At 35.3% G+C, this 21,647-nt stretch overlaps 2 protein-coding genes across 4 annotated transcripts in view; one reads left to right on the forward strand and one right to left on the reverse strand.

Annotated features, from left to right (window-relative positions):
• Positions 1 to 21,647, forward strand: part of LOC142337648 (uncharacterized) — a 422,288-nt gene that overhangs the window by 283,172 nt on the left and 117,469 nt on the right. The gene's annotated exons all lie outside the window — the stretch shown is intronic.
• Positions 1 to 21,647, reverse strand: part of LOC142337518 (uncharacterized) — a 68,718-nt gene that overhangs the window by 5,034 nt on the left and 42,037 nt on the right. The window contains exons 13-16 of the mRNA XM_075386842.1: positions 21,370 to 21,444; positions 20,879 to 21,161; positions 6,026 to 6,350; positions 2,792 to 3,213 (exon numbers count right to left, since the gene is read on the reverse strand). Of these exons, the coding sequence (XP_075242957.1) occupies positions 2,792 to 3,213; positions 6,026 to 6,350; positions 20,879 to 21,161; positions 21,370 to 21,444 (1,105 nt within the window). The remainder of the gene's footprint in view (positions 1 to 2,791; positions 3,214 to 6,025; positions 6,351 to 20,878; positions 21,162 to 21,369; positions 21,445 to 21,647) is intronic.

The raw sequence follows: 21,647 nt of genomic DNA on the forward strand, positions 1-21,647 counted from the left end.
ATGCTGAAAAAGCGGCAAAATGGTAAAGCGAAAAAAGTTCGACGAAGTGAAAAAAAATTAGGAGCGCTATAATAGCCGGCTGAGAAGAAGAGGGCGGCTATTAATAAATATATCGGAGAGGACGACAAAACGGTTATCTATATGCACCATTCTCTCAAAAAACTGTTTTGAAAGTAGGAAAGTTATAACGTAGCGCACAACAAATTCTCTACCAATAAACATAACCGACTAAACGTCGGAAGAATTGCTCTTGAACGACTAGTGGGAGCTCTAATCAATTGCAGCCTGCTTCAGAGGGAGGGGGGGGGTAGGAAGGGGGAGCCTAAATGAGACTAAAAAGTTCAATAGTGAACTTCAAATAACCACATTAGAGGTTAACATATACCACTATTAAGATTTAAATTTAAAAATGACACCAGTTTCGGCACACTTTTCATTTGACTTTTAGTATTAAATTGCCGCCAATTGAGTTCAGCTGCTTGAAATTGTGATAGAGAGAACTTTAGATCACGCGAAACGCAAAAAGTCAAGGGCGTAAAAGTCACTCGAAAAGTCAAAATTGTCAAGCGAAAATTTTACATAAAAAAAAGACACACACGTTTACAATAATTGCTATGAACTGCGTTCAAGAGCAATTAATAACAATCTAGTTTAAATGGCAATTTACCGCACATTTGCTTTTAGGTCAAAACGTCGCCTGAAGACATAGAAATTCTGCTATAAATAAGCCGGAAGAATTCCGAAAGCTACTCGAACCGTGATAATCACGCAAATGACCATACAAAAAATCTGCACAGATGCAAATCTTACAAGATTCTGAAAGGGAAAACTCACTGTAAAATCTTGAAACAACAATACTTGGTTTTATTAGGACAAATGCATGATAGACAAAAACTGATTGTCTAAGAAAACAGACTAGGCTAACAGCTTTAACGAAATAACTAGTCTCAGAATTTTGAAAACCTTAATTAATTCGGCCACCTAAAAAACTGATTGGGAAAACATTCTTCAAAACTGATTTGTAAAAACGTAAACTAAAACTTAGGTCACAAAGAAAAAACATTTCGTTGCGGCATTTCAAAAAATTTTCTCTCTTGGAACTCATAAAGGCAGAGCAAATAAAACAATACGTCATGGCGACAACTCAGCATATACATTTAGCAGAAATTAAACGGTGCCAAAAGCTAGAATGTGAAGGGTACGAACGTATTGTAAAAAACATAGCTGGCAGATTGCCAGAAAATAGCCGCAATTGATTCGTAGATCGGCAGTCCAAAAAAAAACAGTAAAAAAGACAGACCAAAAAATTTTGTCTTTTCATTGAAGGCTGATCTGTTATATTTTGATTAAAAATCTGTATAAGTTATTGCTGCCTCTATTAGCTGATCTCGAATAACCTTCATTTAGAGTGACACACACCCATCTGACCTTATCTATTTCAATTAAAGTAAATAAAAGTCAATTTCAAATTGAGGAAGTCATTTTTGAGAGTGAGGTAAGTCAAGTGTGACCAAAATTTAATCACGCGCATGAACAAAAAAACTCGCTCCACTAAGAGCGAAAAATGACGTCACACATGCAATTCAGTTGAAATTGCATGAACGAAAGAACAAAACGTGGCTGTGACGTCATATGGTCGTAACAAAAATCATGACGACGAAATAAAAAAACATAGCAGGACAAGTCCTGACGTACAATTCAAAGAATTTTCATTCACTAAACAGAAAAACCAGACCTAGAATGGACTAAGAGTGAATTGAGAAAACCAATTTTAAAAAATTCTGACAAAAAAATGAGAAAAAAAACAGAAAATCAATGTGAAAATGTCGCATGTGAACAAAAAAAACACTAACGAGAAATAAAAATTTAATTCAAACAAAAAACTAGGCCTAGAATGAGCTGTGAATGGATTGGGAAAACCATTTAGAAAAAAAGTCCGATCCAAAAAATCGAAAAAACAGTAAAAATCAGAGTGAAATGGCCGCATGTGAACAAAAAACCACTACCGAGAAACCGAATTTTTGTTCAAACACCATTTTCTCACTCTACTTTAAAATTAGAGCGAAAAAAATTCACGCCGCAAAACCACTCGCTTTTTCGCTCCATTTCCTGTTTCGGCGTGACCAAAATCACTACTCCAATTTGACTTCAAAAATCATGAAAATGTGTGAACAGATCTTAAAAAAAAAAGACAGCGCCCCAATACAATTCAAATTCTTTGAATTGTAAAAAACCAAGAGAAGGCCAATAATAGCCTCAGCTATCGCTGTGCGGCTATTAATAAAAATAACAGACATTTTCATAAAGTTGAAAACTGGAAATAAATTCGATTAAAAAAATTAGGTAGAAAAAGTTCATTTGATTTTTAAGCATTGAAGTTTCAGAAAAATAATCTAATCATCCCTTTGTCAAAACATAACATTGAAAAGATTGGAATCAATAAAATATTTCAAACGGCAAAATATTATTAAATTTTTTATGTTTTTTTCATTGGATTCCTTCATTAGTTTTTCATTGGCTAGTTTTCATTAGTTATTCAATTAACCCGCTTAGAAGATGAAAATCCAAAAATGAATCCACTTTTCATTGACTAATTCCTCCCACATCGATTTAGTATATATACAGTTCAATTAAAAGAAAAACGACTTTCGTCAAAAAATGAGCAAAATGCATGAGCGTAACCATATACAATGATTACCAGAAATTCCACACCAAAATCCAACAATCCAGCTCAGCTTACATGACAATTAATTGAATCAGAAGCACAGACATCGATTTTAGACACACTAACCACTAGAAATTTTTGCACTGAATGAGTTATTTGCCCCATGTAGTAGCTTGTTGGGCGCCGCAGCTGATGATACGACAACTCCAGATGTGAATGCAGGAGCAGCCGTAGCGTTCGTGGAAGCATTAGGCATGTAAACATCAGCAGCCGGATACGCTCCAATTCCATTTCCTTGCAATGGGCCGTAAACAGCTGCAGGGTTTTGCTGAACAGCCAGATGGGTCTGATTGCCCGATTGGCCCAACGACAAGGAATTCATTTGCACGTTCAAATTTTGCATAGGAGAGGCAGAATTGTACATTGCCATAAATCTGTCCACGCCATTTTGGGAGGCCAGCATTGATCCACCTATAAAACACCGATTTTCCGAGCAACAAAAAAACTTGTTTTGTTGAATATAGGATAACAACAGGCGTGGTTCGATTCTAGTGTAGCACTCAACTGGACGAAGGGGGTTTTCTCACAGAATGTTGAACAAGCTGTGTACAAAAGTAAAGCAAAACCATGTTTTATTCCACGAAGTAAAAAAATACCCGGCAGATTGCCGGAAAATAGCCGCCGTTGATTCCAATAAGCATGATTGGGATTGAACGAATAGAATATATTGAAAAAAATGATTTTTGTAGAGAGGCTACAGGGGCTACTATCAACACCAATAAGCATTAGAGGTGGTAACTAAGACTTATAGGAACGACGTTCAAATAGCGGGCATCTAGAATTGGGCTTTATGGGTTTATCCCGTTTCTATTTCTGACTTCAATTTTTTACTCTGACTCTGTTCACTTTGAATTGCTTTGCTGAGCAACTCATGTTCAAATTCACTTTTAGCAGAATGAGAGAAGAGAGAAACTAGCCTAGAGAAGTCGAAAACATTTCATGCAAAATGTCGAAAAAGCGGCAAAATGGTAAAGCGAAAAAAAGTTTGACGAAGTAAAAAAACATAGCAGGACAAGTCCTGACGTACAATTCAAAGAATTTTCATTGACTAAACAGAAAAACTAGACCTAGAATGGACTATGATTGAATTGAAAAAAACATTTTAAAAAAATCAGAACAAAAAAATAAGAAATAAACAGAAAATCAATGTCAAAATGCCGCATGTTAAAAAAACCACTAGCGAGAAATGAAAATTTAATTCAAACAAAAAGCTAGGCCTAGAATGAGCTCTGAATGGATTGGGAAAACCAATTAAGAAAAAAATCCGATCCAAAAAATCGAAAAAACGGTAAAAATCACAGTGAAATTGCCGCATGTGAACAAAAAACCATTACCGAGGAACCTAATTTTTGTTCAAACATCGTTTTCTCACTCTACTTTAAAATTAGAGCGAAAAAAATTCACGCCGCAAAACCACTCGCTTTTTCGCTCCATTTCCTGTTTCGGCGTGACCAAAATCACCACTCCAATTTGACTTCAAAAATCATGAAAATGTGAGAACAGATCTCAAAAAAAAGACAGCGCCCCAATACAATTCAAATTCTTTGAATTGTATAAAATATGATCGCAATAATAGCCGGCTGAGAAGATGAGGGCGGCTATTAAACAAAATAATAGTTCGGCTACAATAGCCGGCTGAAATGAGATCGGCTAAGAGATAATAATGGGTTCAAACATGTCAAAACTTCCGTTTTTCAAAGTAGATTAAGCGTATGAAATTATTACGCTTCTAACGCCAGCTTCTAAACGATTTAAACATTTTCTAAAATTGTAGTTCAGAAATCATCAAAGATAACAACACTTTATAACTATTGAAACTACCCGTCCTTAGAAAGACTACACAAAACAACCTTGATGCACTCAAAAATTACAAAAACTCAAAAGTTGAAACTCGCGAAAATCAAAATCTTATCTCCGTCAATTTCACCGAAGTAAGAAAAAAAACAAATAAAGACAGACTATTCTTTTTATCATCGCAGATCATGATACTTTAGAAGGCGAAGACATTTTTTGAGTTCCATTTGATGAAAAAACAACAAAAAGAACAACACGAAACATCTATGTCAATAGAAAAGTTAGCTAAAAGCTGAAGACAATAAATTGGTAAGCATCACGGCGCACTAGAAAGCCGATGAGACTGTTTTTCAGACTGAGCGAAAAGAGCACAACAAAAGCAAGCTGAAAAAAGAACTCATATTTTGATAAGAACTAGTGTCTAAGTCATGAAAAATTACTATCATCTCAAGTTAAACATAGCCGACAAATGCCAGAAAAGAGCCGCCGTTGACCCGCTTGACGTATATTGGGACTGAAACAAATATAAAAGAAGATAAAGAAATTGATCGAATTTTTCCGAATTAACCAAAAAGTTAAGTAAACATTTTTTCTAAGAGTTTTCTGAGAATTTTTCCAAGTGTTAAGAATTTTTCTGAGAGTTCAAATCTGGTGTAACAGTTTCAGTTAGATTCTATGATCTGAAACCGTTTATTCCATTGACTAATTGCCTGATACAGAATAGACCTCTCATTTTATTTTTTTGCTCCCTTTACTAATGCAGCGTCAATAAAATAAACATATCCGGCCGGCAGATTGCCGGAAAATGCCGCCGTTGATTCCCATAACCAAGATTGGGAATGAAAGAAGAGAAAAAACTAGTGAAAAAAATGATTTTTCTCCATACATACATACATTTATACAAACATACTTACATACATACATACATGCATGCATGCATGCATGCATGCATACATACATACATACATACATACATACATACATACATACATACATACATACATACATACATACATACATACATACATATATACATACATACATACATACATACATACATACATACATACATACATACATACATACATACATACATACATACATACATACATACATACATATATATACACACATACATACATACATACATACATACATACATACATACATACATACATACATACATACATACATACAAACATACATACATATGTTGCCAAAGAAGCTTTAATTTACCGAAATAATTGCTTGAGTTTATAATTATTGCTCTTTATGCGCTGTTTGTTTCCAAACAAAAATAGTGAATTTTCGAGTTTTTGCCCCAATTCGTTCTTTTTGCCCCTTTTTATGCAAAATTTTTGTTTGGCCATTTTTGCGCTTTTGTTCTAAAGCATTTGAGTTCTCAAGTGAGTTTTTTCTCGATTCTCTTAAGCGTTTTTAAGTCATCGCAAGTGCGCTCACTCCTTAATATTTTTGGGTAAAAAAGGGAGTGTAGCGATAAAGGGCCTTATAGCAAAGTGGTGATGTAGTAGCTTGTTGGGCGCCGCAGCTGATGATACGACAACTCCAGATGTGAATGCAGGAGCAGCCGTAGCGTTCGTGGAAGCATTAGGCATGTAAACACCAGCAGCCGGATACGCTCCAATTCCATTTCCTTGCAATGGGCCGTAAACAGCTGCAGGGTTTTGCTGAACAGCCAGATGGGTCTGATTGCCCGATTGGCCCAACGACAAGGAATTCATTTGCACGTTCAAATTTTGCATAGGAGAGGCAGAATTGTACATTGCCATAAATCTGTCCACGCCATTTTGGGAGGCCAGCATTGATCCACCTATAAAACACCGATTTTCCGAGCAACAAAAAAACTTGTTTTGTTGAATATAGGATAACAACAGGCGTGGTTCGATTCTAGTGTAGCACTCAACTGGACGAAGGGGGTTTTCTCACAGAATGTTGAACAAGCTGTGTACAAAAGTCAAGCAAAACCATGTTTTATTCCACGAAGTAAAAAAAATACCCGGCAGATTGCCGGAAAATAGCCGCCGTTGATTCCAATAAGCATGATTGGGATTGAACGAATAGAATATATTGAAAAAAATGATTTTTGTAGAGAGGCTACAGGGGCTACTATCAACACCAATAAGCATTAGAGGTGGTAACTAAGACTTATAGGAACGACGTTCAAATAGCGGGCATCTAGAATTGGGCTTTATGGGTTTATCCCGTTTCTATTTCTGACTTCAATTTTTTATTCTGACTCTGTTCACTTTGAATTGCTTTGCTGAGCAACTCATGTTCAAATTCACTTTTAGCAGAATGAGAGAAGAGAGAAACTAGCCTAGAGAAGTCGAAAAGATTTCATGCAAAATGTCGAAAAAGCGGCAAAATGGTAAAGCGAAAAGTTTGACGAAGTAAAAAAACATAGCAGGACAAGTCCTGACGTACAATTCAAAGAATTTTCATTGACTAAACAGAAAAACTAGACCTAGAATGGACTATGAGTGAATTGAGAAAACCATTTTTAAAAAATCAGATCAAAAAATAAGAAAAAAGAACAAAAAATCAATGTCAAAATGCCGCATATGAACAAAAAACCATTAGCGAGAAATGAAAATTTAATTAAAACAAAAAAACTAGGCCTAGAATGAGCTGTGAATGGATTGGGAAAACCGTTTAGAAAAAAATCCGATCCAAAAAATTGAAAAAACAGTAAAAATCAGAGTGAAATTGCCGCATGTGAACAAAAAACCACTAGCGAACTTTTGTTCAAACACCGCTTTTTCACTCTACTTTAAAATTAGAGCGAACAAATTTCACGCCGCAAAACCACTCGCTTTTTCGCTCCATTTCCTGTTTCGTCGAGACCAAAATCACTACTCCAATTTGACTTCAAAAATCATGAAAATGTGTGATAAGATCTTAAAAAAAAGACAGCTCCCCAATACAATTCAAATTCTTTGAATTGTAAAAAAACATAGCAGGACAAGTCCAGACGTACAATTCAAAGAATTTTCATTGACTAAACAGAAAAACTAGACCTAGAATGGACTATGATTGAATTGAAAAAACCATTTTAAAAAAATCAGAACAAAAAAATAAGAAATAAACAGAAAATCAATGTCAAAATGCCGCATGTTAAAAAAACCACTAGCGAGAAATGAAAATTTAATTCAAACAAAAAGCTAGGCCTAGAATGAGCTCTGAATGGATTGGGAAAACCAATTAAGAAAAAAATCCGATCCAAAAAATCGAAAAAACGGTAAAAATCACAGTGAAATTGCCGCATGTGAACAAAAAACCACTACCGAGGAACCTAATTTTTGTTCAAACATCGTTTTCTCACTCTACTTTAAAATTAGAGCGAAAAAAATTCACGCCGCAAAACCACTCGCTTTTTCGCTCCATTTCCTGTTTCGGCGTGACCAAAATCACCACTCCAATTTGGCTTCAAAAATCATGAAAATGTGTGAACAGATCTCAAAAAAAAGACAGCGCCCCAATACAATTCAAATTCTTTGAATTGTAAAAAATATGATCGCAATAATAGCCGGCTGAGAAGATGAGGGCGGCTATTAAACAAAATAATAGTGCGGCTACAATAGCCGGCTGAAATGAGATCGGCTAAGAGATAATAATGGGTTCAAACATGTCAAAACTTCCGTTTTTCAAAGTAGATTAAGCGTATGAAATTATTACGCTTCTAACGCCAGCTTCTAAACGATTTAAACATTTTCTAAAATTGTAGTTCAGAAATCATCAAAGATAACAACACTTTATAACTATTGAAACTACCCGTCCTTAGAAAGACTACACAAAACAACCTTGATGCACTCAAAAATTACAAAAACTCAAAAGTTGAAACTCGCGAAAATCAAAATCTTATCTCCGTCAATTTCACCGAAGTAAGAAAAAAAACAAATAAAGACAGACTATTCTTTTTATCATCGCAGATCATGATACTTTAGAAGGCGAAGACATTTTTTGAGTTCCATTTGATGAAAAAACAACAAAAAGAACAACACGAAACATCTATGTCAATAGAAAAGTTAGCTAAAAGCTGAAGACAATAAATTGGTAAGCATCACGGCGCACTAGAAAGCCGATGAGACTGTTTTTCAGACTGAGCGAAAAGAGCACAACAAAAGCAAGCTGAAAAAAGAACTCATATTTCGATAAGAACTAGTGTCTAAGTCATGAAAAATTACTATCATCTCAAGTTAAACATAGCCGACAAATGCCAGAAAAGAGCCGCCGTTGACCCGCTTGACGTATATTGGGACTGAAACAAATATAAAAGAAGATAAAGAAATTGATCGAATTTTTCCGAATTAACCAAAAAGTTAAGTAAACATTTTTTCTAAGAGTTTTCTGAGAATTTTTCCAAGTGTTAAGAATTTTTCTGAGAGTTCAAATCTGGTGTAACAGTTTCAGTTAGACTCTATGATCTGAAACCGTTTATTCCATTGACTAATTGCCTGATACAGAATAGACCTCTCATTTTACTTTTTTGCTCCCTTTACTAATGCAGCGTCAATAAAATAAACATATCCGGCCGGCAGATTGCCGGAAAATGCCGCCGTTGATTCCCATAACCAAGATTGGGAATGAAAGAAGAGAAAAAACTAGTGAAAAAAATGATTTTTCTCCATACATACATACATTTATACAAACATACTTACATACATACATACATACATGCATGCATGCATGCATACATACATACATACATACATACATACATACATACATACATACATACATACATACATACATACATACATACAAACATACATACATATGTTGCCAAAGAAGCTTTAATTTACCGAAATAATTGCTTGAGTTTATAATTATTGCTCTTTATGCGCTGTTTGTTTCCAAACAAAAATAGTGAATTTTCGAGTTTTTGCCCCAATTCGTTCTTTTTGCCCCTTTTTATGCAAAATTTTTGTTTGGCCATTTTTGCGCTTTTGTTCTAAAGCATTTGAGTTCTCAAGTGAGTTTTTTCTCGATTCTCTTAAGCGTTTTTAAGTCATCGCAAGTGCGCTCACTCCTTAGTAATATTTTTGGGTAAAACTAAAACAAAAGTGAGTGTAGCGATACAGGGCCTTATAGCAAAGTGGTGAAGGCTATAAGGATAGGAGTCTGGAGGTCGCGGGTTCGAATCCCTCCTTGGTCGAGTGTTCTTGCACCCATAAACAAAACATTATCTAAGCTGCGGCCTTTAAATTAAGTTGCCCCGCCTGTCGTTCGTGAGCAATTTGTCCGACGTTAGTCGGTTTATGTTTAACTCAAGACATATGCAGTTTGTTTTACGGGGCGTGGAAGGATGTGTAGCAAAGATTTTATTAGCGACATGGTGGCGTTCTTAATTGCTCTCAGACGAACTTCGAGCAAACTTTTACTGGTTAATTTTATTTTTCGATTGAATTTTTACCTATGAGTTTTTAATTATGCTCAATCCAAATTGCTCATTCACAATTTAAAGCAGCTGATAATGTTAATGAACAGTATATTAACAGTATTACCTTTTTTGATACTGACTCTGTTCATTTCGAAATGCTTTGCTGAGCAACTGCTGTCTAAAAACAGTTGAAGCACAATGAGAGAAGAATGAAACAAGCATAGAAAAGTCAAAAAGATTTCACGCAAAATATTGAACAAGCTGTTAACTGAGGTGAAGCAAAAAAATTATATTCGATGAAGTAAAAAAAGAATTAGGAGCGCTATAATACTGCTAATTGGTATTAGCATTAAGCTTATTGTCCTCGAATTTAGAGGCTGAATTGACCATTTTTGTGAGTTGAATGACCCTGCGGACCAACTTAGAACACTCTTTAAAACTTAGTAAATTATTCAATTGATTTTTTTTCGAAAGGTGACACGTGTGTTCATATGGTGTAATCCATTGATTTTTTTCATCAGAAATCAGCTAAGGGTGTTTATGAATTAGACGCTATCTAATTGCTCTCAAATTAAGTTATTGTAAAAGTTTCTTTGTTATGCAAAATTGTCGCTTCACCGTTTTTGTGCTTTTGTTCTGGAACAATCTTCAACATCAACTGACTTTTTCACGCTCCACTTCATTTTTGAGTGATCTCTACTGCTCTCATTGTCTTTGCTAATATAAAAGCAATTATGAGTTGGTCAGCATCAAAACCGTTGTTGCCTAATGGTTAAAAGGTTGTTGCCTAATGGCTAAAATGTCGGACCGCTATCCTGGAGGTCACGGATACGAACCCTTGTGAGGTCGTAGTTTTTTTTGAGTGATCTCTTCTGCATTTTTGAGTGATCTCTACTGCTCTCATTGTGGTGAACTGAGGTAAAGCGAAGCAGTGAACTGAGGTAAAGCGACAAAATTTTATTCGACGAAGTAAAAAACATAGCAGTACAAGTCCTGACCTACAATTCAACAGAAAACTAGACCTAGAACGGACTATGAATGGATTGTGAAAACCATTTAGAAAAAAAACCGATCCTAAAAAATCGAAAAAACAGTAAAAATCAGAGTAAAATTGCCGCATGTGAACAAAAAACCACTAGCGAACTTTTGTTCAAACACCGCTTTTTCACTCTACTTTAAAATTAGAGCGAACAAATTTCACGCCGCAAAACCACTCGCTTTTTCGCTCCACTTCCTGTTTCGGCGTGACCAGAATCACTACTCCGATTTGACTTCAAAAATCATGAAAATGTGTGAACAGATCTTAAAAAAAGACAGCGCCCCAACACAATTCAAATTCTTTGAATTGTAAAAAGAATTAGGAGCGCTATATTAGCCGGCTGAGAAGCTATTTATCACTCTACTTTGACTTCTCATTGACGTTAAGACGTCGAAAAAAATGAAAAGTTCTTTAAAAGCGCATCAACACAATCAAAATATTTTGGATTATAAAAAGGAGAGCACCTTAATAGCCTTTGAGAGGCATACGGCGGCAATTAATAAGAAGAGGGATTTTTCAAGCCTCCGATTATTTTCTCAACAGAAAATGTGAACAAACGATATCTAAACCAATAACGTGAGCTAAAAGCTGAGACAATAAATTTGCCAGCGACACGCCGCACTCGAAGGCCAATGAGACTGTTTTGTCAGATTGAGTGACAGGAGCACAAGAAAAGCAACGAAAGAACTAGTGTTGAAGTCATGGAACCAAATGCTATGAACTCAAGTTATTAAACATAGCTGGCAATTTGCCACAAAATAGACATAGTTGACCCCCTTGGTGCACATCAGAATTCAAACAAAAGAGATTGACAGAATTTGACAGAAGTGTCAAAAAGTGTTCTTATTTGCTGACCAGTTTAAGTAAAATTTTAAATTATAATTCAGCTTCTAAACTGGAGGCTTAATTCAGTGCAGCTTATGCTTGAGCGTAGCTTAATTTTTTAATCTGTGCAAAAAAACTACGACCTCACAGGGGTTCGTATCCGCGACCTCCAGGATAGCGGTCCGACATTTTAACCATTAGGCAACAACGGTTTTGATGCTGACCAACTCATAATCGCTTTTATATTAGCAAAGACAATGAGAGCAGTAGAGATCACTCATTCTTCTCTCATTGTGCTAGTTTCATTCTTCTCTCATTGTGCTTCAACTGTTTTTAGACAGCAGTTGCTCAGCAAAGCATTTCGAAATGAACAGAGTCAGTATCAAAAAAGGTAATACTGTTAACATACTGTTCATTAACATTATCAGCTGCTTTAAATTGTGAATGAGCAATTTGGATTGAGCATAATTAAAAAGTCAAAGGTAAAAATTCAATCGAAAAATAAAATTAACCAGTAAAAGTTTGCTCGAAGTTCGTCTGAGAGCAATTAAGAACGCCACCATGTCGCTAATAAAATCGTTGCTCAACATCCTTCCACGCCCCGTAAAACAAACTGCATATGTCTGAGTTAAACATAAACCGACTAACGTCGGACAAATTGCTCACGAACGACAGGCGGGGCAACTTAATCTAAAGGCCGCAGCTTAGATAATGTTTTGTTTATGGGTGCAAGAACACTCGACCAAGGAGGGATTCGAACCCGCGACCTCCAGACTCCTATCCTTATAGCCTTCACCACTTTGCTATAAGGCCCTGTATCGCTACACTCCCTTTTTTTTTACCCAAAAATATTACTAAGGAGTGAGAGCACTTGCGATGACTTAAAAACGCTTAAGAGAATCGAGAAAAAACTCACTTGAGAACTCAAATGCTTTAGAACAAAAGCGCAAAAATGGCCAAACAAAAATTTTGCATAAAAAGGGGCAAAAAGAACGAAATGGGGCAAGAACCCGAAAATTCACTATTTTTGTTTGGAAACAAACAGCGCATAAAGAGCAATAATTATTAACTCAACCAATTATTTCGGTAAATTGAACTTAAACAATTCTATTGATTAAAAAGATTCCTATTAGCGACCTATGAGACCAGTCACTAATTAGATTAAAAGGCAAGACAACAAAAAGTACAAAAATTAGAAGTTCATCAAAACTTTTGAAAACAAATAGTGTTAAAGTTATGAACACCGCTGGCCATGAACTCGAAACATTAATTAGGTTCACTTATGTTTCAATAGCAACCAAAAAAACCTGTCATTGATTATACTTACTGATAAGACAGCAGAACAAAGGGGCAAAAAATAAAATTTCAAAAATATTTTATGCCAACCGAGTATCAAAGCATTAGATGATCGTTGATGAATTCAAGCAATTTTACATAGGCACAATTGGAACACATAGGTATCATTAACATTGTACAAGAGAAGAAACACTGCAAACAGAACTCAAATTGCGGTACGTAAAAATTCAATTTTCAAAAACATAACCAACTAACATCGGGCTAATTGCTCTCAAACGACCGGCGAGCGGTTGGCTTCGTCAGCAGCTAGTCAAGTTGTAGTGAGGCTAGATGATTCAACTTGATTCCACTCGCCACTTAGTTTTCTAGCTTTGCTAGTAATTAAATCAAATAACTGATATTTTAAAAATTTGCAAAATTGCAAACCTTTTTTTAAAAAAAGCTTCCAGATTTCCCAGTGATAATGTTCAAAACTAATTTTCGTCTCTGGAGTTATGTCAGGTAACCTATCTGCAAGACTTGAAAAGCTTTGTTGGCCAGCAATGATTGTTAAAACTCAGAAAAGGACACAAACATTCAAAAATTGAAAACAATCGCAAATTGAAAACAATCGCAAACAAAAACTTGCCAAAATTCAAGATACTAAAATATTCAAAAACATTTCGCTGTCTCAGGAGACCATCAAGCATCCCGATTTCAAGCTTTAAATAGTTTCACTGGCTCAAAGATCCTTAAACTTGAAACATGATAGTAATTATCCTAAAATTTGAAAAATTAAATTTTATCAAAAACTTGCTAGAGCTTGAGTCTTTAGAATAAAGTATTTAGAACCACTCCATTAACTCAACAAACTACACGACAGCTTATCATCAAACCTTGGAGAAGGTCCCTAGGACCCCGGTGGCGGAAAAAATTATAAAATCAAAAAGATTCAAAAAACTTGCAAAAACTGGAGATATTTCTTAAAAATTGCTGATAATAAAATCTTTACAAACATTCCATTACTTCTAGAAGCTATACAGTAAACTATAAGCCAAGAGGAGGTTATATGGCTCTTGAGGCTGGAGAAACCTAAAAAAATGACAAAATTCCAAAAAATAGCAAAACTTGTGATAATAAAAGCTGAAAACTAATCCATGGCCAAAACCATTTTCCAGAAACCTATTATGAATCCCTATTAGTAAATTTTCAATTAGGCTAAAAAAACTGAATAATGACAAATGTCAAAAAAACTGAAAAAAAAGAAAGTTTTGTAAGAAAAAATGCCAAAATTTATGTCGTTGAAATGTTGAAAAACATTCCATTAAATTTAGAAACTATAATGGTAACTTATTGTCACAACCTACAGGAGGTTCCTCGGCTCTTGAGACTGGAGAAATCTGAAAACGGACAAAAAATTTGAGATATCAAAAAGTTGAAGACTATTCCATGGTCAATAAAATTTTTTCATTCACTCATTATCCAATTCATAAGGACGTTCTCCGTTTAAAGTTTCCATTAAATCTAGAAACTATACAGTCAACTATTATCAAATCCTAGAGGAGGTTCCTTGGCTCTTGAAGCTGGAGAAATCTAAAAAATGACAAAATTTTTCAGAAAACCCGAAAATGCAATTTTCATAGAAAACTCGCTAAAATATTAAAAACTTGAAAGCTATTCCATGGCAAATTTTTTTTCAGCAACTTAATATCGAACCCCTAAGGACGTATTCTGGCCCTGAGTCTAGAAACACGCGAATAATGAAAAGTAAGTCAAAAAAATTGCACGTTATGTCAATATGCACGTTCTTAAATTCGAGATGTTGAAATATTGAAGCCAATCCATTAACGCCAGAAACTACGCAGTTACCTATCATAAAACCCTAGAAACAGTTTGACACCTAGGGCTGAATGAAATCGAAAAATGACAAAAACTTTTCAAAAAGCTTGATAAGCTTGAAATAGTATAAATTTGCGTGTTTTTAGCGAGCGGTTGTTCGTCAGTGGGTGCACTAGTGGGCTGAGGCTGAGGGAGGGGGAAAGGGTGGGCAACAGTGGTGTGGGGGAGGGCAACAGCGCGGTGGGTGGCGATAGTAGGGGGTCTCCAACCTCTAAGAACCGCCCTTCACACCATAACTTTAAGTCTCCAAAACAGTTTGAGCTGAAAGGATTTCAGAGCATTTAATGCCCACTGGGCGCTACCGGTTCATCCCGTTTTTCAGGACGAAGTAAAAAGCGTCAGACGAAAAATCGGTCAAGCAAAAGATCGCAAAAAGACCGACAGGACCAATATAATTACTACAAACTTCTTTTGAGAGCAATTTAACAGAAAATCCGTTCGACTACCAACTTCTACTCTACTTTCTCGGTAATTTGCAAAAAACACCCCTCAAATCCAGCCGCTTTTCGCATTTTTTACAACTCCAACTTGACAAAACCACCACTTAAACTTGACTTCTCACTAACGTGAAAAAGCCCAAAAACTGAACAGATTTTAAAACATAACCGAAAGAATTCCGGAAACAACTCGATGAGCCGTCTCTGCTAAAAAATCACCCCGTTATAACTTGTACGTACTAAAGCCACCTCTGAGAATTTATATAATATTTAAAGTCGATTCACGAAAAAGTCTGTTGAATAAAGATAACTTGAATTCACAAATTATGAAAAAAATGACAAATCTTTTAATATTACAGGGGCAAAGACAGTCAAGGATAATTTGTTTCAAACACATAAGAGTAAAAACTGCTTGGAACGTTTCGAAGGTCATTATAGATTTATGTTTTATACCCATGAAACAGTAATCACTCGGTATCTAAACACCTTGAGTAATAGGCTTTTTTTCAAATCCCGATTCAAGCAGTAAAACTTTAAGCAAAATATCACAAACAATCATCTACATATCAGACAAAAGAACTTTGATAACCTATTGCATTAAAAATAAATGACCGCGCTTTATGCTTATCCCGTTTCTTTTGATTTTACTCTTTTGACTTTGACCGTATTCACTACATTACGTAAATCAATACGTGAAAGAATTTAAAATTCATTCAATTAAAACAGTGACTGAAGTAAGTCAAAAATGGAGATTGAAAATGAAATGGTTATGTAAAAAAACGTGATCAAAAGGTAATGCGAATTTAACAAAAGGAGAGCTCCTAAAAAATAGCCGTTGAGGCTGACAGCGGCTACTACCAATTAACATAATATCAATATGCACGTTCTTAAATTCGAGATGTTGAAATATTGAAGCCAATCCATTAATGCCAGAAACTACGCAGTTACCTATCATAAAACCCTAGAAACAGTTTGACACCTAGGGCTGAATGAAATCAAAAAATGGCAAAAATTTTTCAAAAAGCTTGATAAGCTTGAAATAGTATAAATTTGCGTGTTTTTAGCGAGCGGTTGTTCGTCAGTGGGTGCACTAGTGGGCTGAGGCTGAGGGATGGGGGAAAGGGTGGGCAACAGTGGTGTGGGGGAGGGCAACAACAGCGCGGTGGGTGGCGATAGTAGGGGGTCTCCAACCTCTAAGAACCGCCCTTCACACCATAACTTTAAGTCTCCAAAACAGTTTGAGCTGAAAGGCTTTCAGAGCATTTAATGCCCACTGGGCGCTACCGGTTCATCCCATTTTTCAGGACGAAGTAAAAAGCGTCAGACGAAAAATCGGTCAAGCAAAAGATCGCAAAAAGACCGACAGGACTAATATAATTACTACAAACTTCTTTTGAGAGCAATTTAACAGAAAATCCGTTCGACTACCAACTTCTACTCTACTTTCTCGGTAATTTGCAAAAAACACCCCTCAAATCCAGCCGCTTTTCGAATTTTTTACAACTCCAACTTGACAAAACCACCACTTAAACTTGACTTCTCACCAACGTGAAAAAGCCCAAAAACTGAACAGATTTTAAAACATAACCGAAAGAATTCCGGAAACAACTCGATGAGCCGTCTCTGCTAAAAAATCACCCCGTTATAACTTGTACGTACTAAAGCCACCTCTGAGAATTTATATAATATTTAAAGTCGATTCACGAAAAAGTCTGTTGAATAAAGATAACTTGAATTCACAAATTATGAAAAAAATAACAAATCTTTTAATATTACAGGGGCAAAGACAGTCAAGGATAATTTGTTTCAAACACATAAGAGTAAAAACTGCTTGGAACGTTTCGAAGGTCATTATAGATTTATGTTTTATACCAATGAAACAGTAATCACTCGGTATCTAAACACCTTGAGTAATAGGCTTTTTTTCAAATCCCGATTCAAGCAGTAAAACTTGAAGCAAAATATCACAAACAATCATCTACATATCAGACAATAGAACTTTGATAACCTATTGCATTAAAAATAAATGACCGCGCTTTATGCTTATCCCGTTTCTTTTGATTTTACTCTTTTGACTTTGACCGTATTCACTACATTACGTAAATCAATACGTGAAAGAATTTAAAATTCATTCAATTAAAACAGTGACTGAAGTAAATCAAAAATCGAGATTGAAAATGAAATGGTTATGTAAAAAAACGTGATCAAAAGGTAATGCGAATTTAACAAAAGGAGAGCTCCTAAAAAATAGCCGTTGAGGCTGACAGCGGCTACTACCAATTAACATAATATCAATCAAACCTCTTTACCAAAAATTGAAAAAACATGGCCGGCAGATTGCCTGAATAGCTGCAAACGAATAGAATTGCGTGCCGTATGATAGAGATAGAAACAGATTCGGATAAAAGTTGAAAAATTTATCGACGCCGCTCAAAAAGCTATGTAAAAAAATTCAGAAACAAATTAATAAAGCTTGTTAAAATGCGCAGAAGCCTTTTTATTAGGGACCTTTAATACACATATGAGTTCTTTGACCCTGGACTAATTCAAAAACATATCCGGCAGATTACCGGAAAATAGCCGCCGTTGATTCCCATAACTCTATTGGGATTGAAAGAAAAGAAAATATCAACGAAAATTGATTTTTGTACAAAAACATTCTTAAGTGCTAATTATTTGGATGTCAATTCGTAGTTGAACATACTCCTGTCTCTCAGTGAGAGGCTACAAGGTCTAGAATCGATACCAATAAGCATTGTATGTAGTAACTAAAACTTATGAGAACAAAGTTCAGGTACCAGGCATCTAAAAATGGGCTTTATGGGTTTATCCCGTTTCTATTTCTGACTTTGATTTTTTTTTAAACTGACTCTCTTCATTTTGAATTGCTTTGCTGAACAGCTGCTGTTTAAAAGGACTTTGAGCAGAATGACAGAAGAGTGAAACTAGCCTAGAGAAGTCAAAAACATTTCACGCAAAAAGTTGAAAAAGCGGCAAAAAGGTAAAGCGAAAAAAAAGTTCGACGAAGTAAAAAAAACATAGCAGGACAAGTCCTGAAATACAATTCAAAGAATTGAATGAAAAACAGAAGTACTCTACATGACCATCAGATTAATTGATCAATGCTAGCCAAAACAAACAATTATCTCAAAAAATTGTGAAACTAAAACAAACTAAACAAAAAAATACTCATTGCTAAAACTCTTGAAACCTTTACTCCAAAGGCAAAATTTCATGCCTTTAAACATAACTATTTCAAAAATATGTTCAAAACCAAATTTTGTTTCTGAAAACCGTCCAGTGTTTTATCTGCAAGAACTGAAAAAACTTCATTGGCCCTTGAGAATCGATTAACTCGAAAATGACTCAAAAAAATTAAAATGAATTGCAAATTTTAAAATTTAGCTGAAAATCGTGATATTAAAACTTTCAGAATTGTTTCTTTGTCTCTAGAGGCTATCCAGTAACCTAATTCCAAGCTTTAAAAAATGCATTGGCTCCGAGATCGATAGGCAATAATTTTAAAAAATTCAAATTTCAAAAAATAGTAATTCGTTCTATTCAAATGTTGAAAACCATTCAATTACCCCCTAGCAACTATTTAATAACATACTATCATACCCTGAATGAGGTTATCTGGCTACTGAGGCAAAAAAAACTTCATAAAAGACAAACGTTTTTTTTTAAAAATGCTAATTTTACCATAAAATTTCTAAAATCCGAAAACACAATCATGCAGTAACCTTTTAGCAGACTCTGGAATATGTTTTCGGGCACTTTAGAATGGGCAAATATCAAAAATTGACAAAAAACTTAAGAAAACTTAAAAAGTGCAAATTTTATCAAAAAACGGCTAAAATTCGAGACATTATATGTTGAAAACCAATCCATTGTCACCAGATACTATTCGGTGCTCTATTATTAAACCCTAAAGGAGATTCCCTGGCCTCTGAAGCTTGAATAACTCAAAAAATGAAAAAAATTTTCAAAAAAGTTGCAAAATAGTATCATTTTGCGTGTTTGTTTGTAGTACCGAAACGTAATACCAAATGATCATAACAAGTTATTTTGTCTCGCAAAAGGCCTTCGTCAACTTTTAAAATCTTCAACCTAAGATTAATCAAACAAAAAACTTAAAAAAAAAAAACAAAAAAAAACATGAAAAATTTTACCATTTTGAGCCCAAAAACTCCTAAAAATAACCTTTTAACCTTAAATTGAGGCCATCCCAGCAGCTGCACAATTCTAAGCAGTTGAAGGATTACTAAAGCCAACTTTGGGCCTCTAATGAAACTTAATGCCGGCTGGACTTTACGTGTTTATCGCGTTTTGAAAGCTCAAAGTCATTGAAAAAATGTGTGAACACATCTTTAAAAAAAACACAGCGCCCCAATACAATTCAAATTCTTTGAATTGTAAAAAATAGGAGCGCTATAGTAGCCGGCTGAGAAGATGAGGGCGGCTATTAATAAAATTAAACTTTAAAGTTCAAAAGTCATTTTATTGAGTGAGGTAAGTCACGTATGATCAAAATCTAATCACGCAAATGACTTAAACTTTAACAAGAGAGATTGAGAAACGTCGTCACGAACGCAAACATTAGAGAGAGAATTTGACTTTTTCAGCTTTGCTGTGTAAACAATGTAAAACGAAAAAGCATCAGACGACGAATCAAAAAACCAAGTGCACCGCAATATAGCTCCGCCCAGCTTAGAGCTATGAAAATTATTTAAACAGCACTTTGATCAGAAAAAAATCGCTCACATACAATTTTTTACAACTCAATGTCTCACTCTCTCCAAAAGTGGTATGAACAAAACTATTTTTGCACCCTTCTTCAATTCTGTTCAGCACCCAAACCACTCCAACTCTTTTCACGCGTTTCAGTTCCTGCTTCAAAATTCAATAAAATTGGTTTAAAAAGGTCTTCTTCAATACTCCTCTACGAGTCGTAAAAAGACAGCACACCAATACAAGAGAAGACAAAAGAAGGCCAATAAAAGCCCCAGCTATCGCTTCGCGGGGGTGGGGGGGGGAGCTTAAATGGAACTAAGAAGTTCAATAGTGTCTTCAAACAACCACATTAGAGGTTAACATATACCACTATTAAGATTTGAAGTAAAAAATTGCACCCGTTTCGACGCACTTTTCATTTGACTTTTAGTATTAAATTGCCGCCAATTTTGTTCAGCTGCTTGAAATTTTAATAAAGTGGCTGACCAACAAAAGGTATCAAAACAGCGAATTAAAATTTGTCCGTCACTTTTCAGTTTGAGATCTCAGGTAAGTGAAAAAATGCGATACGACCAAAAAGATGAAAAAAGATGAGAAAATACAGGTGAACCGTGTCCTAATTAACGGTTTATTTGAAGATAGTTGACGCCAGTCGTCAATGCACACCCAGTCAGTCTATCACAAATCGCATTTGAAAATCTTTTGTCACAAGATAAAATTGCCTCCTACTGACAAATAATTTTACTAACCACCATTTTGACCTTGAACAGCTTGCATTAATCCATAATTCTGAGCTGCCATTTGAGCTTGCGTTGGCATTTGTGCTCCATATTGTTGCACTACTTGATGTTGGGGATTAAAGAATCCCTGTTGTTGCAATGCTGAAGCAGCTAGTTGTTCGGTGGCTGACATAAACTGGGTTGAATTGGGTGCATTGGAAGCCAGCGACATCTGATTCATTAAGAATTGTGAATTCGAGGCACCTTGCATTGTCGGTGCAACTATGCCCATATGTTGGAGAGTAGTAGGCGTCTTAAACGTTCAAAGTTAAAAGCAAGCAATATTTTGAACTGGTTTTTGCACAAAATAGTCCATGGCTACACTTCCAGATTTAACAGAATCCGAGAATTTGGAGCTCACAGCAAGGATTTTTTAAAATTCAAAACCTCGACCATCTTACAGTTGGTAGCGGTCAATGATTATTCGATTTCAAGAACTTAGGTATGTTTTAAATCTTAACCTTCAAATAAGGCGTCAACTCGGGGGCAACTTGAGCTGCATAAGGCGCTGCTGTGTACTGTCCTGCAGAGATTAACTAAAGCAGAAAATGACATTCACTTGTAAGATTGTCGTGTAAGCGCAAATGAGGTTAAACATGAACCGACTAGCGTCGGACAAATTGCTCTCGAACGACAAGAGGGGCTATTTAATTCAAATAAAAAGATTCAAATAATTTAAATAATTCAAATAATTATTTAATTCAAATAATTCAGATAATTATAAATATTTTATGGGTGC

This window comes from Convolutriloba macropyga, chromosome 1 (genome assembly GCF_964194025.1).
Source record: "Convolutriloba macropyga chromosome 1, txConMacr16.3, whole genome shotgun sequence".
Classification (NCBI taxonomy): domain Eukaryota; kingdom Metazoa; phylum Xenacoelomorpha; order Acoela; family Convolutidae; genus Convolutriloba; species Convolutriloba macropyga.